The 26283-nt window shown below is 37.7% G+C and overlaps 1 protein-coding gene across 3 annotated transcripts in view; it reads right to left on the bottom strand.

Annotated features, from left to right (window-relative positions):
* LOC106138586 (microtubule-actin cross-linking factor 1, isoforms 6/7) overlaps nucleotides 1-26283 on the bottom strand; it is a 76521-nt gene that overhangs the window by 8030 nt on the left and 42208 nt on the right. For all 3 annotated transcript variants that reach the window (XM_060944414.1, XM_060944416.1, XM_060944415.1), the window contains 2 exons: nucleotides 4148-4286; nucleotides 2539-2774 (listed from right to left, as the gene is read on the bottom strand). In XM_060944414.1, coding sequence (XP_060800397.1) covers nucleotides 2539-2774; nucleotides 4148-4286 — 375 coding nt within the window. The remainder of the gene's footprint in view (nucleotides 1-2538; nucleotides 2775-4147; nucleotides 4287-26283) is intronic.

The following is a 26283-nucleotide window of genomic DNA, read 5'->3' on the forward strand; positions in this document are numbered from 1 at the left end:
AAGTTCGGCGGTTTCGCGTATTTCCCTTTGCCAGGACGTCCTTAATTTATCAAGGTACGTTCGTCTAGGCCTTCCCACATCTACCTTTCCATCCATAGTCTCCTTGTATATTTGCTTAGTCAAGCTGCTTTCATTCATACTCTCCACATGACCAAGCCATCTTAGCATACTAAAATTGATTAATTACAAAGTTAATTGTTATGAGACTTCGCGTGTATGTTTTTTACCTATTCGGAAACCGCACCCCACACCCTTTTCGGGATAATAAATATTAGGAACCTATTTTAAATTTACTTAGTATGCCCTTCATATACCTGAAAAAAAGATCTGCTTAGCTTTCGACTTAATTTTTGAGGCATGAAGACGAGAGAATCAAGCTCACTTTTAACATTCAGTAAAAAAGGTATGGATTGGGTGAATGTGAATTATCTTATCAAATCTTTTTTTATAAACTATTTTAAAACATTTATTTTGTATGAGTTCTGTAATTTACATCATTGAAGCTTCTAAATACTAACGGTTTCCACCAAATTTTCGGGCAAGCAATATTTTTTTTACTAGCAACACTGCACGCAGCTGGCCGGAGCACTCACCCCTCTGCAAATAGGTATTTTGTAGGTAGGTTATATGGATGGTATCTCCTTGTCTTTATCTCATCATCTGCCTGCATACAATCGCAGAGCCGACTTGCAAGCGTGCGGTGGCGGTATGTGGGTGAACGTAACAATCAATAATGCGTGACACGGTTGTACTTTTTCTTTTGCTCTCATTGAAATGGCCCGATATGAAATTCCGAAAGATTTGTTTACTTATACTCAACACGATAGCGTGGGTACCAATTAAGTACCTATTCATAATTCGATGATAAGATAACTTATTAGGAAAAGGAATAATGAAAGTAGGTAACCTATCTTGTTAAGTAGGAAACCTATCTTGAAATCTCACTAAAACCTACCAAATTAAATTGAAATTAAATTGTTTCAATCTGTAAAATAATATTGTAATAATTATACCTATAATATGTATAATACCTATTGTATTATATCCGCACTTAGTAATATTGTTCATGTGAAAGTCGTATTGTAAGTGCGTCTACCTGTCTGTTACCCTTCCACGGCTGGATCGATTTCGAAAAACGAAATTTGGTAATAAAAAGCCTACCTCCATTCCGTGTGCCTGTAAGAGCTAGGTAGTACAGCACTTACAGGTATACAAGCCTAAATGTACCTACCTACTCTTAATAATATTAGTAATTAAAAGCTTAATCCTTAAATTAGTAATTAAACTTATGGCAGGAAGTGAATTTTTATGCAAATAACAGGTGATCGATATCCGCTAAATATCAAATTTAAACAGGAGGGGTAAGTATGGATTGGACCTAACCAAACAATACACTACACAATTTCAATCAATTTTGGTACAATTTCATTCATAAATTCTGAGATTCATCAAATAATTAATGAAATGCAAACTTTATTGTCTTTGGGTTTTTAATATAAAACATCCTTAGAAGAAAAAGCACAACCGCAAAAAGACTGCACCATAGAACGGCAAGCCGTGCCATCTGTTCCTCGGAGCAATCCAGGCCATTTTCGACCCCCTTTTAACTTCGTTGTCATCAAATTTTGTATATATAATATCATTATCACCGTACGGAAACAAATACATGTCAAATTTGGTTTTTAATCCGTCTACTAACCTAGAAACGTCCTGCCTAAACTAGCTTCCTGGCTAATTCCAAAATACGTAAATGCTAATCAGATTAGAAACGTTACTCGACTCGAAGTTGGCGTAATAATGATATAATCAACCGACCTCGGCTTCAGAAATGTTTATATTACAGCTAACAACAGAATTCTGGGCAATTAAAATCTGTAATATTCACTTTGATGGTAACAACTTTACCTATAATACTATAAAGTTTGTGGATAGAAAACCAGAGTCTTATGTTTCTGCTACATGAAATGATCTAATTTTATACATTCGGAAAAACTTTAACAATATTTATTTCGTAGAAAAAAAGAGAACGTTGTACTCGTACATTTGGTTTTCATTTACAGCCGTTATCAAGGCGATGTCTTCGATAATACGAACAAAGTTGTGCCTTCCATTGTCTATGTGGTCAACAGTCAGATTGTTGAGGGATTATAGTTTCTTCTTATTTTTTTAAGGCTTTCTTCGCATTACTGTCAGATGGTTGATTACTTTTGTTGTAAGCGCCTAGTTGTGATGTTTTAACCTATCTATTAAACTGACATGTCACGGTCAGAATTTTAACCAAAACAAGTTCTAGATGCATAAACTTATCAAATAAACTAACCTGTATCGGCAGGCTGAGTAGGTACCACCGGTTCGTGGTTTTTATCGACATCTACACCAACTGCATCTTCATCAAGGTTCACCACATTAACACGGTCTCCGAACCCAAATCTTTCTTGTCACTGTCGACCCCTGTTATTGGCAGCACCATGCTTTTTCCCAAGACTTTTTAACTAGAGCAAGAACTTGCCGCTTTTACTTATTCTACAATAAACTAACCTGTATCAGCAGGCGGTGTAGGCGCAGCTGGCTCGTGATTGCCCTCGGCATCCACGTCATCTGCATCTGCATCAAGGTCCACATCTACAGCTGTCTCTGGTCCCAAGTCTTCGCTGTCGCTGTCAGAGTTGTCGACACCGTTGTCGGCGTCTGCGCACTCGCCGCCGTCTACTATCAGCTGACGCTTGCACGCCTCCGCCTCCATGGCGAACGTGTTCGCCAACGCGTTGTCCAGCCTGTTGGGCGATTTAAATTTTAATTTGAAGGCCAATTGAAAGTAACATTAAATTTGAATAACTAGCTGTCGGAAAATTGTTTAAAAAAATTGTAAAATTGTTTCTGCTTGTCTGTGTTTGGAAATTTAAGTTACCGAGGTACAAACTATGCTCGATAGTACGTATGCAATAGACAGATTATTGTTTTTTGAACTTATTCATTACATCACTCATTTGAATCCTATTTTCCTTCCTTATTATCCTACCAATACCAATAATAAATAAAATTACATTATCACATAAAAGTTATGAACATCTGACTGCATCGTAACTCTAAGTCATAAGTTGCGATAGCGGTGTTATTTCTATTCCCAGTAAACTATTACCACTATTAGATTAAGTGTCTATAAAAACCAGTCAACCAAACTACTAAATGCTTCTTCACACAAGGATAATATCGGAAAACGGGAGTGTTTACAAGCCTCGAGCTCCATAATTACCATCTGTATATGGTGCACATGTAAGCAATACAACAGAAAATAGGATAGCGTACATTTTTAGGGAGTCATTATAATTCAATTTTCAAATGTTGTCTAATGGGAACCCAGAACCAGGCGTGGTTCCAGGATTTGCACAGATAGCTTGTTAGATTAATTGTATCTCCAAGTCAAACGTTAGTTATTCGATAAAATTAGCGTAAAATACTTATTCTCATGTCATAATAAGATATATGCAAGCGTGGCCAAGGTCGACTGGAGTACGACATTAAACATAAAATATACTTTGACAAACAGACGACTATTAGCAAAAAACCGGTTGTGACCAACAATTTCTTTACAAAAATTTACAAGTTCATTTGTTTTAATCCGGTCTTACAAGGATTAGCGTGTTAAATAAGAAAAAAAATGTCGAGAAAGTATTGCATAATCACCATTACAAAAAAAGAGCGCATTTTGCAAATGCAAAATAATTTAGAAACATCATTAAAGCAAAGTGAAGCGATTCATTTTGAATTGATATTTAAAAACCGATTTGTATTGCGGAGAGGAAATGGCAAATGCTCTCAGAATAGGATATACATTGGTAATGAAACACATTTTAATATATAACATCCCGCGAAAACTCGTAAATATAGAAATGGTTGGACAGGCCGTAACTTCTTCCTCTATAATTAATTTTCATGGCCGTCAGAGGTTTACATATTGCAGAAATTGAATGGTGATTTTATTAAACCAATTACAGAAATAAGAAATACACTGATCACAATATATGTGTCATGTGGAAAATGAGCATCTGATTGAGAACTTGTTAGATTTATTGACTTAAAGTTTTGAATTTCGATAAAATGAGGACAATCTTACGTGACGAAATTCACAATGTTAACAAATACTCACCCAAGTTCCATGGGCGGGCTGTTGTCGGCGGCGATGTCACGCGGGTCCTTCAAGAACACCACGATTATGGAGATATTGTCTGAGGAGCCCTGCCGCTTCGCTTGCACCACCAGACGCTTTGTCACCGCCTTCAAGTCATCTGCGCAAAAGATAAATCGTATCACCACATCTGGTGGAATGCTACAATTAAATCTGGTAAGGTACCATTATTTCCAGCATTCGGCCCGTCTTGGACGGCTGGTGGAATTTCTCAACGCTATTATTATCCTTAAAATATCAGTGTGTCATCTAGCGCAAAGTTACGTGTTGCGAAGTCTATTATGTCTGCAATTTGTTGCGGCACAATGGTGAATAGTGTCGACGGATATGGAGTAACGATGTTTATGTTTCGATTTGTTTCAGCGTCAGGCTGTGTGAGGCGAGGATGTCCTTGTTCTGTCTTAGGCCATTGGGGCGTGAGTCAGCCGACAGCGCACCGCTATTGTGCTCCATATGGTACGTGATGTGCCTTCTCTAACTGTACGTCGACCAGCCTAACGTCATATGTATTTATTTTAACAATAATTGTTATAAGTTATGAAATAACCCTTTAACCTTCATAACATTTGACGGCTCGGTCATGCTATAGTTATAATAATTTAACTTTAATAGAAAAGTTATGAGCGACTAATTCGCATGGGACTTGATGGTTGTTGACGTAACTAATTGGGAGCGGCAGACAGACACATTTCAAAGTGAACTAACGACCCTGTTACATTTCAACTGTCGCGTGAAAAATTCGCGTTATTTCAGTTCAATGATATATTGTTCCATAAATAAGGTTGTTAACGCTTTCGTTTCAAGGCGGGTGTGACCGCACCCAGCTGGGCGCGCCATGTAGCTAGTGTCTAGTTAGGTAAGGTATAAAAGAACGCAGACGATAATGGCAGGGCATACATCGATATAAGATCGTCGGGCTCCGAAAGCCGAGCAGCCGCCGCCGTATTAGCCAGGCTACCGACGCGGTGTACGCCTTGACTTTGTCGCTATTTCGGGGCGCGGTAACCGCCGCCGCCCTTGCTTTTTACCCTGTTTGGTCTGGCTCTTCGCCAATATTGCCCTGCGTTTCCACTCGTTTAAGTTCGTAAAGAGTACTCGTACTTAAGAAAGTGTTTAATATAAAACTCTACCTGTTATTGATAATATAAAGTCACCTATTAAAACATTTAGAAAGCGAGTAGCTACGATGAATATAAAAAAGAAATAAGCGCTTTATCTTGTCATTGTCATCAATCATAAAGATCTTGTGGTGTATGTTAATTCACGTTAGTAACTTTCGTGCTGCTACAAAGTGATTTGCAAAATGCTAGGTATTTCTACTTTGTAGACACATTAGGAAACTTAGGTTCTGTGGCATAAATGACCCAGCCATAAAATGAAAGTTTGAAGCACTGCAAAGACACGATAGAAGATGGCGCGAAGTGATGATCGTTACGATTACGTCGGATGAGCCGACCACCGCCTAACGGTGACATGGAATGTGCTGTGGGGCCATTGTTCCCTGATGCCGCAAAAACGGACCACGGCCGTGCGTCCGCGCATACTAAAGCTGCGGTGTCCCCGATGCACCTGCCTTAGATTCTTGGACATTTATCCCTCCTTTATAATTGCTGTCGTTCATAGTTTACAAGATTTATGTTGCTATTCTTGAATAGACGTGAATTGACAAAACAATAAGAAAGTGCTACAAATTACACAAAGATCTTGAATTTGAAAACAATAATATATAAAAACTATTGTCTACAAGAAAGCTAAAGAAATAGGAAAACACCACTGTGCTTGGTTTGGTTTGAATATAACGTTCAATTGCCCCATTTCTTGTTTATATTATATGGATTTAACCCATTATTATAATCCAAGCCACCCTACCATTACTTCGGTATCTTCTTACAAGTGATGCCAGTTTTTGTCGTGATTCAGACAGAACATAAACATTCAGCTTAAAACATGCATCGCAGACACGACGTACTTTACTCGTTTTTATATCGCATATTTAAGTAAACCCCATTAGAAGTACATGAGAGGAAAGCACGACCGTTGGTCCTGATAAGATTTAGCACCATTAAGTTGCAAATTTTATACTGCAGTATGAATAAACAAGTGTAATGTATTCCGGCTTAAGTGAGAGGCTCTGTATTGCAGGTATATTAAGTCTATTATGGGATAGACAAGTAATTGTGCCGGTCGGAAATAGAATAGTAAGAGGGCAGGCGGTAGACGGATCAAGTGCAATTTTCCTAGCGCATTTTGCTCCGCCTCGCAGATTATTTCCATGCCCGACTATTCAATTCAATCTAGTACCAGACTTAAAAAGAAATGTTGAAATATAGGTACAGTAGGTATATCTACAAAGTTTTAGCGTTATAGGTGTTTAGGTGCTTGCCGTTACGACGATCTCCGGTCGCAAATGGGACTAATTGGCCCGACGTATTGGCTAGTTAGCATCGATTGATTTTATGATTGATTGCGTATTTTTTCTGAAGTATGTTTCTGGTTTCAATTTCTGTACAAACTCCACGAACCGCATTCAGATAGTCTGTACCTATAACATTAAGTCGCGATGAAGTAACTACAAAGAATTTAAATTTCCAAAACAAAATGGATAAAAAAGAAAGAGTATGGTGCAGAATATTACAACAACTTGCTTCAAGATCCAAACTAATTCCATTCATACGATTCCACTTGTGTTCAAGGAGATAAAGCCAAGATCTTAGCATTTTGTTGCCAAGACCAATACTGACAAAAAAAAGACAACACAATTTTTTTATAAAATATTGTAATACAAATTTAAAATTCGCAATAAGTTACCGCGCCTATGCGCCGTCTCCATTATTTAGTTGAATGAAATTCAAAGGCATGACTATGCATGAAGGAGGGGCGTCCCCGTCTGCCCGCCCTGCATCCACTTACAGCCTCCAGCCGCCCAGCTAACGGCTTAACTACGGACAAATTCCATTCTTCCTGTGCCAATATTAAACTTGAAAAGCTATCAAAGAAACTCCGTTTAATAAGGTAAAGTTTATAAAATAGTTTTCCTTTACTATCAAAATAATTAAATATGAAGTATCAATATCTAGTTCCGTGTATTAAAATTTAATAATAACCTATACAAAAATAATCTATACAAATTATATAGAATGGTTTCTCAAAGCATAGAAGTACTTAAAAACTTCGTATGTTTGTAGCCAATATACATGGAACTACTTTTACCGCCTAAAATTATAACACACCTAATAACGAGCACGTAACTTTACGTAACACGTACAGTTTATCAACTGGGTGCGAGAATACTAAAAAAGAAACTAATTGGAATCGAATTAAGAAATACTCCATTATGGCCGAATAATTGAAGGTAAGAATGCGTGCACGGAATGTGCGTGCATTGTGTAACTGGGAATCGAACCCGACACCGCGGCTGCGGTCTAACTGTACAGCGATGCCTGCACTGGTCCATTTATTTCATCATAAAGCTATTTTGATTCACTGCCGGGCACTACAGATGATTATGAAGATATAAGTCATATATTGCTTATTGTGTGGGATGTTCATTCCTATACTACAGCAATAGTGAGAATCTGGTAATTATGTATACAGTTTCCAACTATTAAAATCATCAATAAATTACAAATCTATGAAGAATATCATGATCAATGTTCATATAATCACCAAAATTTTTGACATATTTTTAAGGTACTTATTTCTACGAGCATCTTAGTTCCTACAATTCTTCCGATTGGAATTGCTTCCGATCTTGAAATATTTAACTCCAACCGTGAAGTGTTAATTAAATGTAGGCAAATAAGCTCGGCGAGCGTGAAACGTGGGGAAGCTGATGTTTACAGACGCATTATCGTAGGAAAACAAACCCGAAGAGACTACTTAAACCTCGGCTCAACTTCCATTGGGTTGGCAGCGGCGAGACAGATGACAAACATTGGAAACAGATATAAGCATTAAAAGCTTTTATCCCTAGAAACAAGTTACCTAAATAGCAAAGGAAGGGATAAAGAACAACATATCCAAAAATATTACCCGGTAACACAACAATACTATAATATAATTTCTAACATAGATGAATTCGATGAAATTATTGAAGAAAGAATTGTTTGAATGAAATCTCCATATAAAGTTACCGAAGCGGAAACGCTTACACTGTCTGAGCCCTTCGTAATCTGGATTATCCATTCGTCTGGTGCGACAGCTCAGCTTCTGTTTAATATAGGTACAGAACATGCGTAAACATATTTTAATGAATAGATATTTATATAGAAACTTCTCTAATTGTTAGTGTGCACAGCGAAGCGTAATGAAATTGAGTGGGAACTTTCGTGCACGCTCACGTTCATCAGTGGGCCGGTAATTGGTTTGCGAATGAGCGCCGGAGCACGGCTCGGAAGAGTTGTATGAGGCAGGCGAGCCAGGGAATCCTTCTAATTAACGCAGCACCCGCGCCGTCCATACACCTCGTAATTGGAGGCCGGTGGCTGTTGCGATGTCAATGTTGGGCCACAGAACAAAATATCCGTTGAGTGCACCAACCTGCTAAATCCCTTTTCTTTTCAAAGAATTTATTTTCTTAAAATCTGTATGGTAATTTATTGCAGAATTTGGTCTAAGATCGCGAACAGGTTCATAAACCATATAAAAATGCGTTTTGGGCATCAAACTCATAGATAATTTCACACGAATAAAAGATTTAAAAGAATTGAACGCAAGCATTGCATAATATTGTTATCAATTTGTATTAGTAGAACGTGAAAAATGAGAAGGGGACTATTTATTCAATGTTGAGTTCCGGGATGTGAAACGAAATATAGCATATTCCAGTAACGCACTCAAATTCATTTTCCTACGTAATATGATCCGAAAATACGAGTATAGTTAAGCGCGTAGTTAAATATTCCTTACTAATTAACGTGCAATTAATGGTCATTAATTCTATCACCTTATTTATAAAACAAGTCATTGCAAAGGTCTATTCTTCAACGAGATCAATAACGTCTAAATTTTCTAATATGTCGGAGCCATTTATAAATAGACTTCACAAGTTGTCAGACGAATCAATACCGAACGAGCGTCTATCTACACATCTGTAGACGAAATTATGTTAGTAGTGCGTTGGTGCACTAGTGTGCAGACGGGCGTATCGATCTGACTCCTGTCGAGCCTGTCCTGTCCCGCACACCGGGATATTGTGTTGATAACCAGGCTTCACAATATAAGCTTCGGTGGCCGAATGGTAGGTGGTCGAATAAAAAAGCGTGACCTTTTCTAAGTGAATGACTCTTCTCAGCTATGTACATTCGATTGGTCACTAACATATGCTTTTACTGAGGAAAAATATCGTGACGAAACCGGCACACCCAGGCAACTGGATATGTAACAATGTTCCAATATGGGAAAGGTTCATAAACCTGGCAAAGGTTCGTTGGTGTCGTTTCGTGAAAAAACCCAACTATCTAATCTAGAATCATGATCATAATGTGCACCCCAGGCTCCTCTAGAGAAGTGAAGTATTCATATATCATTATATTATGAACCAGGCCTTACAGAAATACGAGTATTCTGTTCAATCTTTCCAAATAAATAAATCAAATCAAACCCCCGTTAGCCATTATGCAAAATGCTCCTACGCAACAAGTGGCACTTGTCTTTTGCCCTACCCTGATACGCTAACCTAAATTGTGTTTAACATTCATATTCTTTTGTATGTAGACAGTCGCCAAACGTTTCTTGAATCAGTCAATGTTTTGCGTTTTTGTTTACCTTCAATTCGAGTAAAGCTAATAAAACTAAAATATTAATCTTGTTGCTCTATATCTACACGATCGATACCATAACAAATTTCGCCAGGAATAAATTGCAACGGAAAAATTCTACGTTATCAGCCATATCAGCGGTTATCTTTGAATGCATGCAAACATTGAAATTGTTCTGCATATACGCTTTGCGAAATTTTATGGGTTTGTTTTCAGAAAGGTGAGGCATAGATTCGATATTATAATATTGTCAGATAAGGTATCGACCAAACACTCTTTGTTATTAAAAGCCGTAAGTCCGATTGGAATGATAGGAGAGCATCATAAAATGAGATATTGCTGGGCCCGATGAAAACTGCACGAGCTGTGTAATCACGACCGGTAGGCCAGCGAACCCTGCCACTAGACGAATGATGATTCGCCCGACAATTGCAGGTGCCGAGGTCATCTCTATTCGTAATATCATGAATCACGAGGCGAGCATCATGTCCTGTCATTGTTCTCCGAAATTATGTTTTCCTGCGTTTTATGTATACGTTTAACAAGGTGATAATTTCAATGAAACTTAATTATATTATTCGCTTAATGTTCACTGAAATAATCAGAAGAATGGTGGTAAGTATGCGGAGTTCAATTAACTTGAACAGCCAGACCGGTAAGTGTTAATGTTAATGCGAAATCCTTGTAGCAGCAAATATTTGTGAGGGCGGCGGCTGCCTGGGCTCGGCAGGGACGTGGTCTCATGACATCATAAATGCTCGCATTTCGTGACCAGGATTAAAGTTTTATTCAATAAAAACGAATACCTAATCTCACACGATATGTATCAGTTTTATTTTACATAACTTAATATAGGTCGCGCGGTGGTTTAAGAACGCTCGGCAAAAGTAGAAGGGGCATGCGCAGTGATCAATTTTTAGGTCTATTAGGTGCGACGAGGAGAGAGGGGGGGCGGGTGTGCGCCGACGGCGACACGTATTGGTGGATTAGTCACTCTTTACTTCCCGCGTCGAGTTCGCGCGTCCCGTGTCTCTTGGGTACTGTTGCGTACAAATTGTTTTATCGTATTTGTACGCGACAACTTAAAATAATATATCAATTCTCAAACAGTACAAGTCGCCCCTACCCTATGTCCGTCCACGGTTGAATATAACAATGTCAAATTTCATCAAAATTGGTTCAGCCAGGTCAGGTTAAGTGTGAAAACTGAACATGCATACACACATACACATTTTCGCATTTATAATATAAGTAGGGATTATAAGTATTTATAAGGCACAAAATCCATACTAACATTATAAGTATATTATAAGATATGGATATACATAGTTAAATAACCGAGTTAAAACATAGGCTACTTTTTTTGGAAAATCACGCGGGCGAAGTTGCGGGACAACAGCTAGTATTAAATAAATAAAAAAAAAACATTTCCCTTAGCATTTTTGAGCGCGAATGTACACATGCGCCGTTTGCCCCCACTATTTTTTCCGAGCGTTCTTTAACCACCGCGCGACCTATAGCAGTGTTGCAATAAACACGAAATTAATTTCTTTTATGGTTCGATACTAATAAAAATTGGCATGCAACTCACTGCAAATCAAGTTGGATTTATGAAAGCACAAATCAGTGCCTCTCACTGAGAAATAATTTCATTTAAATATGCAGATCTTGGAGAAAGTCTATTTGCGATGTCAAGGAATATTGGATAAAATAATCGAGTTGGAGTCCAAACGATGCATTCGATAATTGCATAGTCGATATCGCGGCTCGGCGCAGTATCGACGATGCTCTTCTAATTCGTTTGGCTCTTCGGGCTCAAAGAGCGATGCAATCATTGCAATTTCCGCTCTTTCATCTTCAAACACTGATCAAGACAATTTCTAGAACATGCAAAACAATTGCCTGTAAGTCCAAAGAATTACCAAACAGAACCCTCAATAAGTGACTTGGCATATGAATCACATCTTAAATCACTAATCAACACAGCGTCTAGGACATGCTGTTGCAACTTAGCAACAGTAAGTGGAACAGAGGCGGCGCCGCTTTCTCGAGAATGTTCGGAGCGTCGGCGGGCGCCCGCCTGCGCCTCCTTTACATACAATCGCATGCAGCGCCACCCGGTGTGATAACTTAGGGTTCACAAATTACAATTTAATCATATTAAATCTAAATAAAAGAAAAAACTATTATCAACGAACGGCACACACCACTGTGTCTAGATTTGAAATTCTACATTAAGAGTCCTTATGTGTTCTAGGAGTTCATCAAGAGTGAATTTCTTACAGGAACGGCAATTAACGGAATTTTTTGTGGACAAGAACTTGTCAAGCTCATTAAAATAGCAATCGACATGTTTGAAAACAGTTACAAGATCTTACATGAATTCTCTTAGTGAATATTCTCCTCACTTGTCGACTGCATATTTTACTATCACTTCATCAATATCACTACATATTATAAAGTGTCCTCTGTTTTCTCTCAAAGTTGTGGAAGGATTTTATTTCTGTTTGAAATTTTGGAAAGGGGTTTTTCTGAGAAAGGTTTATATCTAAAATCCGTGCGAATACTGGGCGGGTCATTAGTTTAATATACACAATTCAATGTCAACACAGGTTTACTGGTTGATATGAATGATGACAGTGGAGGTGTTGATCGCGGCGGAAGACGATACTTCCATGGTAACCCTGCCAGACAATAGTCCGCAACGGCCCACATCGCGATTGTATGAGTCAGCCACGCGGCGCCGCAGCCATACGGGCTTGTTTACAATTGATGCGATTAATAACACCTACGGAAAGCAGTTTCACACGAGGATTCAATTGAACAATCCGCCATTTGCATACAACATGACATGCACTTTTATCAGATTTTGGACTAACAAGTTTATTATTCCCAAATGTATCTACAAATTGTATCTTTTGTCAAATAACGTAACCTAAATCTAAATCTCTTGAGAATAGAAATTTTGCCGCCCCGGTGTAAGTTAAATATATGTATGTTCAACCAGGGATTAATCCAGCCAGATTTAATACCGGATGTTATAACACGATGAACAGATCAGCTGGCACGCTCATAAAAACCAGCTGGTATCTCTCGTTGTATTGTCTTTTGCCTTATGTTCATCCTGCAATACCGTTGTTGTAATATCAAATGTTTCTTATTTACATAATTTTTACGAAGTTACCAAATTACGTATGTAAATCAATGTCTCAACTTAAATTACTGATATACTTCAAGGACCAGTGAGGCATACGAACGGAATAATGACCCGTAACGCAATTACAAGCTGCTTATTTTAAAAGTTGGGCAACATAAAAAATGTGTATGCCCCGAAGATAATGTTGCGTGGTAATAGTGATGATTCACCGTATTTAGATACAATGGAAGGAGTTAATATAATCATTAATAATGTAAAGATAAATCTTTTTCAGGAATATCTTAAAAAAATATAATTTAGTAAACTTCATTTTAAATATTTAGAGAACCCATTGAAAGTTCATAAGTTAATAATGATACAAGTACGTAAGTATTAAAAAATATATAAAGTTAATTTAAAAGGAATCGTATTATATTATGAAAGAAGCACTATTTATAATAACAAACTGACGACACCATGTGATATCATCAAGAAACTATCTGCAGTATTTGAAAACAGGTCTTTATTATAATATCACACATATGTAACATTATTAATTCAATGATGGTATATGCAATAAAAAGTGGGTTCGTATCATCACTTAAAATTATTATGCCTATTTTCTCTGTCTGTATGTATGTATGCGTTCATCTCGGAAAGTTGTGAACGGATTTTGATCCAGCTTGAAATGTTGGAAAGAGGGTTTTTTGAGCAAGGTTTATACATATCTATAACTGCTACTCGTACGGTGCCGGGGCAGGTCGTTAGTTATCTTATTAAATATGCAAAATGAGTCACGTCTCACATTTAATAAGATCTTTTAAAAAAAAGTGGCTTCCAAGGTCAGGTTATTCATTGAAAATACTATTGTTACATAATTTGTCATGCTATTGGCAGAAAATGTCATTTATTAAGAACGAAACTCAGTACATATCCTGTAGAAGCGACAGCTAGGAAAAATAAGCATCAGCAGATATTAAAAAAACATTTAATACTTCTTGTAAAAGACACTAGATCTCGAATAATTAAAGAAAATAAGGAAAACAAAGCAGGTGAATCAATCGATGATGTAGCAGCTATTTTGATTGCTCGGAACGCGACTGCGGTGATAGCCATGACAGCGTGAGAATTTGTGGAATGTGTTCATAACATTGCGCTTCCGAAGCTATACACTTGTAATACAGTACTCGCCTGCGATAGCTGTGTTCTACATTGTAAATAATGGGTACATCGCTTGATCTATCTCTATAGATTATAATAATGTAATGTGTATAATATTCTGCGATGAACTTCTCAGTAGCTACGCAATAGTTTACGAGTAAGAAAATCCCAAGATTTATTTAAACAATTGGATAAGAAAGATTTCAGAACGAGACCACATAATTTCACATGCCATCAGTTCAAAGCTGAATGGATCATAGTTCGATAGCACTATTCAATAAAGCGGCGCGTGGTGCACGAATGCACTGTTGTGCGTGTTAAGACCGAGGCCAAGAGAAATCGAATACAACAAAACCTTAACATTAACGTTTTTAGGTCAAACAAAATACTTTTCAAATCCACTATTGCCATCCGTATACCTTCGCGGCCTTAAAAGGGTCTATGTAGACCACCAATCGGCACATTATTGTAGCAAAAATATTCTAGAGTAGAGGAAGAATCAATACAAGTAACCCATAATATTACTTGGCAATTGAATAATCGCAGAATCCATTGGATGCATCCTCATGATATATCGTTGTACGCACGATGACTACACAGTTTTTATGTAAGTAATTACAGGTTTAAGAACAAACCATTTTGAAAGGTCTTTGTTACAAAATGGTACAGCATTACATCCAGCATCTACGAATACAATAGACGACGACATAATTATACGTTAAACAAGGTTGGGTGTAATATGATTAATGGACGGAAGATTAACATTTAGGCCGTATTAGAAAGATAAACTTACCAACGAATATAATACGATGCTAAAATTATTATAACAATAATATATTGAAAATACATTCTGTTATTAAAAAAAAACGTTGGAGTTTAGAAAAATAGGCAGCGAAGTTTAACGTAATAAAACCATAACTAATAATCTTTTACTTGCATGCTCGTAGAGTGGTTACTAGAAGAAATGTTACTACTGCCTCAATTTAAGAATATATTGCCGTCATTATACTTGTACATTTCTTTGCAACAAAAGTACGAAAGTAGCAAATCAATTCTTAAGAATAGCAAGTTGAATTTAATCAATAGCAATGAAAGTTAAACGCAAACGGAAACGCTGTAAATCGATACGGATCACGGAGATTGTATTTCAAAAGAAAGTCTCTCGCCTCATGCCGTTGATATTATGGACGGTGGACAGAAATATGGCGGTTATAAATTTCGACGAGCCTGATATTGAAAACTTAAGATAGGTGTTTAATTTAGCAATTACTTTATTCAATAACTCCGAACTGTAAGAGACTTTTACACTTTTCATAACCCTTTAATAATACCGAATTATTAGTTATTCAATCACATGGCGGGTAAATTTGTTTCTGCTGATGACTTGCGACATCGAGTCTGTTCATTATACATTTTATGGGACGTTTATAAGCTAAAGCAAAAGAATAAAGAAAAGTATAAGAAAGACTAAGAAAAGGCTGGAGAACACAGCTTGCAATAAGCCTTAGTTTTTAATAAAATAGTATCAATATCTCCTGCAGCGAAAGCATTGGTACATTTGGTAGTGCACTGACAGAATTATAGCACGCGTGTGCGGGCAGACTATTCTTGTACATTTCGCGAGAAGTGTCGTTACCATCCGACATCCGAGCTCTTATGGCCGACATAACTTTACGGTTCACAAATGTTAAACTAAAACACACGGCAAATTTGAAATAATTCACAGCTACAGTTCAAAATTTATTATTTCAAAATATATTATTTGTCGGTTTAAGTTTATAAGATGTAGATGCTAATACCTAGTGAGATGAAAGTTCCTAGTGGATACTGCAATAAATTAGCAATTTTCTGTGGGACTGCAGGATAAACTACTATTTGAAGAACTTTAGACAATTAAGCTGAACAATGTGTTTACCAATAAATATTACTTAAAGCACTGTTGAATTATTCTCGTTAATTTTCAATTTATGTTTTCTACTCAAAAGTATCTGTCCCTAAGCTTTTATTTTTAGATTTCCACAAAGAATCATTAGCTTTGCTGTTATAAAAGTGAGTCTCAGTATGGTCATAATTAAAGTGACAAGCATCAAGAGGGCTTGGGCTAGACACATCAAAGCGAAACTTTTATTGCTTACCGCTCAGTTAGCTGAAATGCATTTGTACCAGGAGGAAATGAACGTTGTATCGTTAGTTGCGATTGCAAAGCACTCTCATAATTTCCTTCGCCCCTTTAATATCTTTTATTGAATCTGCAAGCTAAGCAACATATTTATTAAATGTAGTTAAGACTTTTTCCCATTATAAAATATAATAATAACTAACCGAATAAAGTAAAAGCCGGTACTCTTACATTTTTTTATTCGTATCTGTAATACCTTGGGATGTGGGTTCGAGGGGTACAACATCAGCAAAAAGCGAAAACGAGGAGTTCTGGAATAGTGTAAGAGAAGTATTGAAAGTTACCAAGCCAAATGAGAAGAATATTATGTTAGGTGATTTTAATGGATGGGTGGGTGTAGAGCGTGATGGATATGTATCTTCAATCGCTGGCGGCACAGGGTAAGGGAGCAAACCAGCGCTTTGGAAAGAGTAAAAGTAGAAAATTTGCAAGATATGGATGTAGGTAAGAAGTATATTAATAGACTGAAGGATGAATTTGAAGATTTAGATGAAATGAGCGATATTGAAGATGGATGGAAGGAATTTAAAGAAAGAATTGTGAAAGTAGCTGTTGAAGTGTGTGGTGTAAGTAGAAGAAGGAAAGGAAAAAATCACAAAAATGCGTGGATGAGTAAAGATGTGCAAGAACTTGTGCGATTAAAGAAGAAAGCATGGCTGGATTTGTTAGCAGCAAAAGCTAACTTAAGAATGCAAGAGGTTATAGATGAAGATGTGAATGAAGCACGTAAGGAATATAAGAAAATGAAAGATTTGGTTAAGAAAGCTGTGATTAGAAAGAAAGAAGAGTATAAAGAGGATTTTGATAAAAGGCTATCAGAAGACTTTCAGTCAAATCTGAAAGTATTCTGGAAATCCGTAAGGTCAGCCCGAGGAAATACTATAACCAGAGAGCTGACTAGGATCAGATGCCAGGATGGTAGCGTTGTGAAAGGAGAAGAATGTGTACTAAAGATATGGAAGGACTATTTTGAAAGTTTATTTGAAAAAAAGGAAGGAAATAAGAAAGATTTCTGCTATAGCGAAGAAAAAGAGAATGAGATGGAAGGCGAAATTGAAATGTTCGAAATTGTGGAAGCACTTAAGAGTATGAAAGCGGGAAAGGCTGCTGGGTGTGATAGAGTGTCGGTCGAGATGCTTAAAGCAGGAAAAGGCGTAGTAGCTAGTCAGTTGTACTGCCTTTTCAATTTGTGTTGGAGAAGCGGCCGAGTACCAAAAGATTGGTGTAAGGCTGTTATCGTGCCACTTTACAAAGGAAAAGGGTCACAGCTGGACTGCAAAAATTATCGTGGTATAAGCCTGCTTAGCGTCGTCGGCAAATTGTATGCTAAGGTATTGATTAATAGAGTCAGGAATGAAACTGATGACAAAATATGGGATGCTCAAGCGGGATTTCGAAAGGGAATGGGATGTACTGATCAGGTCTTTTCCTTGCGGTGCATAGCCGAAAAGTTTTTGGCCAAGAGTCAAAAAGTCTATTGCACATTCGTAGATCTGGAAAAGGCCTATGACAGAGTTGAGAGGAATGAATTGTGGTCAGCACTTTCTATGCATGGGGTGAGCAGTCTCTTAATACGAGCACTGAAATCCTTATATGAGGATTCGAGTGCTTGTGTCAGGATAAACGGAGCGCACACTGAGTGGTTTAAGATTGAGAAAGGCGTTAGGCAAGGATGTGTTGCGTCACCGTGGCTGTTCAACCTATTTATGGATAGCTGTTTGACAGATTTGAAAGAGTCTAAAAGTGGATTAAGGATGAATGAGTTACTCGTCAAATGTCTGCTCTATGCCGACGATCAGGTTATACTGGCGTCATCAGCGGAGGAGTTACAGGAGATGGTAAACTGTATGCATGAAGCTTTAAAAGAGAAAGGAATGAAAGTGAACGTAAGTAAAACTAAAACACTGGTTTTTGAAATGGAGAAAGAAATGACAGCATGTAATATTTTGATTGGAGGAGAAAAAGTGGAGCAAGTGAAAGAGTTTGTATATCTAGGATCAAAGTTTACATCAGATGGCAAGTATGATAGTGATATTGAAAGGAGAGTGAACGCGGGGAACATGGTGAATGGAGCTTTGCATGCCTTTATGAGCAGTCAGAAACTATCCAAAAAGGCTCGACTGGCTGTGCACAGGGGCGTGTTGGTCCCGACATTAATGTATGGGAGTGAAAGTTGGGTATGGCAAAAGAAGCATGAAAGCAGAATAAATGCAGTGGAAATGAGAGCGTTAAGGAGTATGATGGGTGTGAAATTGAGTGACAGGATAAGGAACAGCGTGATAAGGGAATGTTGTGATGTGAAAGAAGATGTAGTTACAGGAATAGAAAAGGGTATGTTAAGATGGTTCGGTCATGTGGAGAGGATGAATGAAAGCAGGTTGACTAAGCAGATATACAAGGAGAGTGTGGAGGGAAAGGTCGGAGTGGGAAGACCTAGACGAACGTATCTTGATCAAATTAAGGACGTCCTGGTAAAGGGTCAGGTCAAAAGTACCCGAAACCGCCGAGCTTGTATGAAGAGAGTTATGAATGTGGACGAAGCGAAAGAAGTATGCAGAGATCGTGGCAAGTGGAAAGAGGTAGTCTCTGCCTACCCCTCCGGGAAAGAGGCGTGATTTTATGTATGTATGTATGTATGTAATACTGTTGCACGGATTCCCAAAGCACAGAATTCTTCTAGCTTGAGAATTATTGTTCCCTAATTTTAAGTTTCTTTTACAACCTCATCTCTGTACTGCCGAAACATCATGACGCCGCTCACCAATAGAGATACAGGTTCACACCTAGTTCAATGGCGGGTTGGCCGTTGATGGACAAACCGGCGGCGAAACACTTTTGATTAATGTAATAATTTACATAACGAAAGTGCCAATAAATGCTTTATTTTTTATTTTATATAATTATCTTCATCTATTTAAAAAATGTGGTGAATTTGTACTGTAAAAAAGTACTTGTTTTACTTTAACAGGAAAATTTACGTAAGTACGCCTTTATGCATAATCGCTAAAACCAGTCCTGGAAACTGTTGCCCAAAAGTGGTAGATTTGCATCGCCGATAACGCGGTTCAGGCTGTCGCATAAATCAAGGACAAGTAATTGCAACTCCACGCATCCCGGCGCACCATACCGGCAGTATTCGGAAGGCTAACATATTACGAAACCTGCAGGCAACCACTTGGAACATAGTAAAAACTCTGACGTCGAAATGGTCATACTCAAACAAAAGCGCAGTCACGGGATCCAACAAAAAATTGTAATGTCATACTTCTTAAAGTTGTTGTGAGTATGAAAATAAAGCAACAAGGAAAAGAAAAAGATATAAGAATTTTTCACAGCGTTTATTTGCACACATGTACTCATATGCAAAAGTAACCTACGAGAGGAGGGCGCCGCAAATGGAGCGTGCCTCATTGCTTGCCTCCACTCGTGTATAAATACGTGCAAAGCAAAAAGACCGCAAGACACTCGGAATATGAACAGCCGGCGAACGATGCACTCGTATGCCATAAGGATGATCTTAATTTGGAACAATTTAATGTTATGCCCATAGCGTCAAAATTATCATGTTTCTTAGCAGCTGTAGATATTGCATTAGTTGATGTTAGCACAGAAGAAAAACTTTTAGTAATCTAAAAACTTGCTTTTACCCGCATCTTTGCATGCGCGAAAATATAGCACCACCTACAAAAGAAGATAAGTTTTTCGCAAATTTACGGGAACTATATTTTTAACTGGGATGAAAACTACCTTATGTCCTGCACAAGGCTTTTGATTATATTTTCGCAAAATTTAAAATAGTTACGACGAAATGATGAAGTTGATAACGCGTAAAGAGAAAACAAACATGCAACTTATTTTTTCTTTTAAAATATTTGTTGGTACATTTGATGTTTATCACAAAATCATCGACAAGCGAAGGAAGTATGCAGAGATCGTGGCAAGTGGAAAGATGTAGTCTCTGCCTACCCCTCCGGAAAATTTATGTGTGTATGTAGGTAATTATGTTACTAATCCAAGGACGAGAAAATTTATCAAAAGAGCTTACGAGCTGAAAATTTCACTCACTTTATTTCATCCTATATGTGAGTTCACTGGTGTGAGTCACTAATTTTTATAACGAACGCCTGCTCCTGTATTCCAGTGGGAGGCGAACGGCGGGTGAGCACCCGATTGTTCGGGAGAGAGAAAAAAACAATTATAAATGTAGATATACATCGTATATACACTGAACAATTGGATTTTTGTGACATGTATGAAACGACAGCAGACGGCAGGCGACCCGCTCCCGAGAGAGCGTGAAAAACGAGGCGAATGGTTTCAGTTAGACAACATTCGTACAAGTAAAAAATTTACAAATGTTTCCCTCAGCACATCATCAAAATGTTTATGATCTAGATTATCTTGTTGCTGATAATTCTTTTAATCGTTTTGACCGAAGATTTGTTGCTGATAAACTTCTCTAGCCATTCAAATGGCAATTCCATTCAAGAATGACATTCACCCTTTTCTATTTTTAGGACTTCATCTTTTGTAGTCTTTAATTTTTCGGTCGTAAAATTTTCTTTATATGACGTTCACGGACGATTTATCTTCTATCGTAATTTAGCAGACAAAACTATTAAACTTTTCAATTAGACCAAAGTTCACTCACTATTATATATTGATATCTACATAAAAAATAATATTAATAAATCAAAAACTATTTTAATTTCCGTTTGTCTGGGTTATTATACTCCCATTACTACATTTGTCAAATGAATATGAAGCAATAAATATGTGGGCATACGACAAAATATTGACTCAGCTCAGTGCCGAATGATGCATTGTTCCCGCCATATTGGCCGTCGACAGAATGGTGATTTGTTATTTATAGCAGGTACAACACCGAGGTAACTTTGAATACAATCAAACTAGAAATTTACATGTATAAATGTATTTAATATGTATTGCATTTATGCCGATATGTTGCAGAATTATTATTATGATTTGGAGAAAACTATTAATGCAGAAGTGGTGACAACACCCGTGGCTGGAAAGCTAGCTGCAAAAGTAGCAGATAATGACAAAATTTTGATTGTGCATTGGATGCAGAGAGCGTGAGTCAGAGATGGCAAGGTGCGGGGTCAGGAAGATCGCGAGTGCGTGGGTAAGTAACTTGTATCTGGAACCTGTTTGGGTCATGCAACTCTTGCCCTTCTATTTAAATCCAAGCCTTTCTGCAAACGCAACGGGTACAGGCTAACAGACGCCAGACGGCCTTCGACTATTTATAGACAACTAAGCTCCTTTCTGCATTGGCATCTTAGAATTAAATAGAAAAGCAGCACACGCAAATAAGCAATTAAAAGGCGCCATGAAGAAACTCATGTTTACAAATGCGACAAAGAGAGATTTTTTAAAACTATTTGCACAATAGGGGTTTACGTTATAGTGGATCATTGTGTTAATTTAATTGTTCATTTAAATTTGACAATAAGGCAAGTTTACAAGAAAATTTGTAGCATCCAGCCCACATGCAGCTTTATGGCAAGAGAGTGTAGGCGGACAAGCAACGCTATCCGCAGGCTGCAGTAACGAACGACACGATAACACAGCCGATACCCGCAGATCCAGATTATAATTTAAACATCTAGAAGCTCAATTTACTACCACAACACTATTAGCCGATGGTAATGTGTGGCATTTTGTCGGCTGTCAAACAACAGATTAATAGTCCCACTCAGCGATGTAGGTTGTATGGTATGTAGGAGTAAATAGGCATTCGAAAATGATAGGGTGTTGAAATGATGTCCCACTCGTCGTTTAAACTGTGGCAATATCTTTGTCGACAGTTAATTTTGAGTAATTGTAGCGAAAATACGGTTTCCGAAAGATATATGGTATTGTCCTCGACTTAATATATTTTAACCGTGTTTAGTTAAACTCATTAGTGTCAAAATTAAGAATTTAATGCCTTACAACAATGTTAATTGTATATAATACGTACAGTGAATAGTCTCAAAAGTCATAGCAATACAAATTTGAAAAATAAAAAAATACATTGCAAACATCCCACAAATCATAAGTATCTAAAATGCCGGTAAAGTATTGTAATTTGCTAGCGGGTTCTATCTTAATGATCCTTGTGGTGGTGAAGCGGTCGTTGCGGTGTAGAAAGTAGGAGACGGCGCGAGAGGGCATGCACCAGCTTAACGTCACAATCCTGACTCATCATGACACGGAGCATACATCGCGCCAACATCTATAGAAATCGTGCGACCCACTCCCAATGACGCGCCGCATCATTCTGACAAGTAAGACTAAATAATTCAAAAAGACAAACGCTCTACTCAAGTTTTTACGACGCAATTTACAATGAGATCGTGATGGCATTTAGTGTTCTCGGTGCAGGCTGTGCAGGTCCTTTCACAAGACGAAGCGCGTGACATTTAAGATACTTACTTGCAATGGACTCACGATTGTGTCCTCCGCGTCCATTGTAATTTATTTATCAGTTTAATTCAAACTTAATGAGTATTTATCTAGATCAGTTTGGTTTAATCCTTCTCCAAGCTTTAATTCCTTGATTCGATAATGAGAGCGTAACTATTCAACCCACGACATTTTTTTCCTTGTGTTTTAGGTATTTCAACAAAAGTAGAACCATTTACTTTTTACACAGGTTTTTACGATAATGATCGACCTCATTAGGTAACAGATTGAAAAAAGTAATTTCCTTCTCTCAATTTGCAACTGCATCCATCAAATACAATCGTGTTCTCCGACCTTCAATTGTTTGCGATTTCGGTCAAAGGCCAGAGTTGGCCGCATACCGCTTCCGCCGCCAGGAACGTTCTCGGAGATTGCGCTCGAAGCGACCAAGTGAAGGTTTTTACACTGGCAACCATTGACTGGATTCAGCGAACCATGACGTCGACTGATTTGGTTTGTGCAGTGTCTAGCATCACCGGCCCTTAGGATTGTTACAAATGTTTCGTTCTTTTTAATTTAGATTCGTGTCTCGGCGAGGCACGTGGCACGTTTCCTCTCCGTCTACCTTGTCCGAGCCGCTCACAGTAATTGCTGCTATTAGGATGAGTCACGCTCAGCGACATGTCTGTACTGCGGCGCGGCTGTGTTATCAATTGCGATCGCCGAGACACCTCTTTGTGGCTCTAATAATTTTTGTAGCAGAGCGTGGAACCATTGGTTTGGTTATCATATCATCATATATTTTAGGAACTTTGTAACTCAATGTTCAATTATCAGTTTTAATAAGGTAAAATATTTAAATACATGATATTAGATTCTGACGCCCTTGATGGACATCTGCTGTCAATTGCAGACTTGCTGTTGGCAAGCAAGGCAGAGAAAGCGTCGGTCGTTGTCGTTTCCGCGCGAGGGCCCCCGATAATGGCGTGGCTCCCGCGGATGACGTCACGCCGGCTAATTAGCAAGCGCACGCTCACATCGCCACTCGCCACCACCGGATCCCGCAGGCAATCGCTTACATCACTCTGCTACGTGCCTGGCGTATTCTATTATCTAATTGTTACATACATAACACATACCATCAACAAACCTCAGCGTGTTTAATCAAAGTACCCATTCGATATTCACAAAATGCTTCTATTCCTTGATAAATTTTAAGATTGTGGTTATTTATTCCTTCATTTAGCACCATGACCATGAAACAGATTGCCGTTCCTGACAAACCTCATAATTTATTGGTTAGCTCTGTCACTTTGGAAATGCTAAATCCAGATTCGTTCATTCCTTAAATCAAGATTTATGGATGTGGATAGTCATCACTTAATTTAACACCCTGACAGTATGCAGTCGTTGGCAAGTGGCGCCAGGCTTAAAAATTCATTTAGCGATGATGTACGTATTAGGTATTTGTCATCAGATATTTTGAGATCCCTTACCCTCTTGTGTTTTAATTTAGATTTGCACACATTTTTCTATTTCTACTCGTAGTTTTCCTATCATTTCATAACGATGAATTATTTACAATTTAATCCCTATCGTGATTCTCTAGCCGGGTCTTAATTAACAACAAACTGAATCCAATGTCTGAATGAGCTCAATTAACCATGGTATGCGGACTTAACATTCATATCCATGTAGCTATTCAAGCTGAATGTGAAACAAACTATAATTGATAGCTAGTGTACACAACTCGGTGCGTACTTAGCAAACATTTACAGAAAATCAGCGATTCGTTTTATTTCGAGCGTTCTTTTTGTCATAAGCACTATTATATTGATTATTTATAGTTATTGCTGTATTTATCCCTTATTGGCCTTTAAACATCAAATATTGTCTAAAAAAAATCCTATATCAATCGAAAAGTCGGAAATAGCTATATCGACATGTTCTGGCTTCAATTAGCCAACATGTGCCAAATCAGTGACAAGATTAGTGATGCTCCCCGGCGTGATCGGAAGCTATGTGACTGCGTTACGTCAAACACCTCGCATCCATCACCCCTCTTTTTGAAGTGCGCTGTGAACCCCTCATGCTGACCACCTATACCATTAATCTTGTCAACTTCTCTTCTTTCTAATATCGTCTCGGGTGACAGTGAAATTAAATCAGGGTTTAACAACCCTGATGTTCAATGTTCATATAGAATAGAAAATTATACCGCCTTGGCGAATTAACCGAACGTAAAAAATACATTTCTATGTGTATTTGAATTAAGTAGAAGATTTTATACAATTTCTGGGCACATGTTGGTATATCATACTGATGAAACTACCAAAAATAGGACGAGGACGATAATAGCAAGTAATAAAGAAGTAACAAAATATACCTGATTCTAAAACTTTTCTTCTAGAAATGATAACTTAGCAAATAATCTATTAATAAAACTCACCATATTCGAAGAAATAAATATAAGTATTAAAGTTTTATAGCGATGTTCGTATGAAGAGAATTACTTGAAGATGGTCCGGCCGTACATGGCAAGTTTATTAATAGCTGGCAACGGCAAGAATGGAAGTTTAAGCGAAATCCGAGGGCTGACTGTACAAACGAAAGACACTAACAGATATGAAATCGATGATTAAGCAGAAATAATATATATTTTTAAATGTTATTTTATTCTTCATGCCTTGAAATGCCTTACCGGCGAGTGTATGGTGAACCTCTATCCATAAGCCGTTACGGAATAGCGATAATTCTCAACTCAACCAAACCAGCCACAAAATTATTCCGTTCTCATATACAGCGCCAGATATCCATTTGTGACATATATAATTTGTAACCGGTGCGAGAGGAGCAACATGACATGGTGTGACATACGACTGGTACTAATTTAAGTCCCCCGCTCGCGTCGGAGGGGTACTAAATCAAGCCGCTCCTGTGTAAATATGGGCGAGCACGGCCAACACGCGACAACACCTTCGGTCATGTAAATAAACCTAACGCATGAACATTGAGACAATTCATGCACCACCCGCGTCCGTTTCATGATGATTTTATCTTGATTTATAGATTATTTGACAATACAATTTATTACTGTAAAAATGTGTAAAAAATACTTATTGATATTATTCGTCGTGGAAATTGTAACGACACGACGAGTCCTGGCCATCTCCGCCAATGTTACCACGTCACCCCCACATGTCTGCATTTGTAAATAATCAAACTAAAAAATAGAAAATAAAAATTAATGACAAAGGAATTCAGTAGTAGCAAGTCGAACAATCAGTTATAGTCAGTTGTAGTAGTAATTACCTCGGATTAAAATTATAATAAAATTAAATTTATAAACAAAACAATTTAAATCAGAGTAAAAAGCGTGGGGTGCCTGATGTAGTAAATATTAAAATCATTCTATTAGCATATATTTATGACAAGAGAGTTATGAAAATGA

The sequence above is a fragment of the Amyelois transitella genome, chromosome 5 (assembly GCF_032362555.1).
Source record: "Amyelois transitella isolate CPQ chromosome 5, ilAmyTran1.1, whole genome shotgun sequence".
In the NCBI taxonomy this organism is placed as follows: domain Eukaryota; kingdom Metazoa; phylum Arthropoda; class Insecta; order Lepidoptera; family Pyralidae; genus Amyelois; species Amyelois transitella.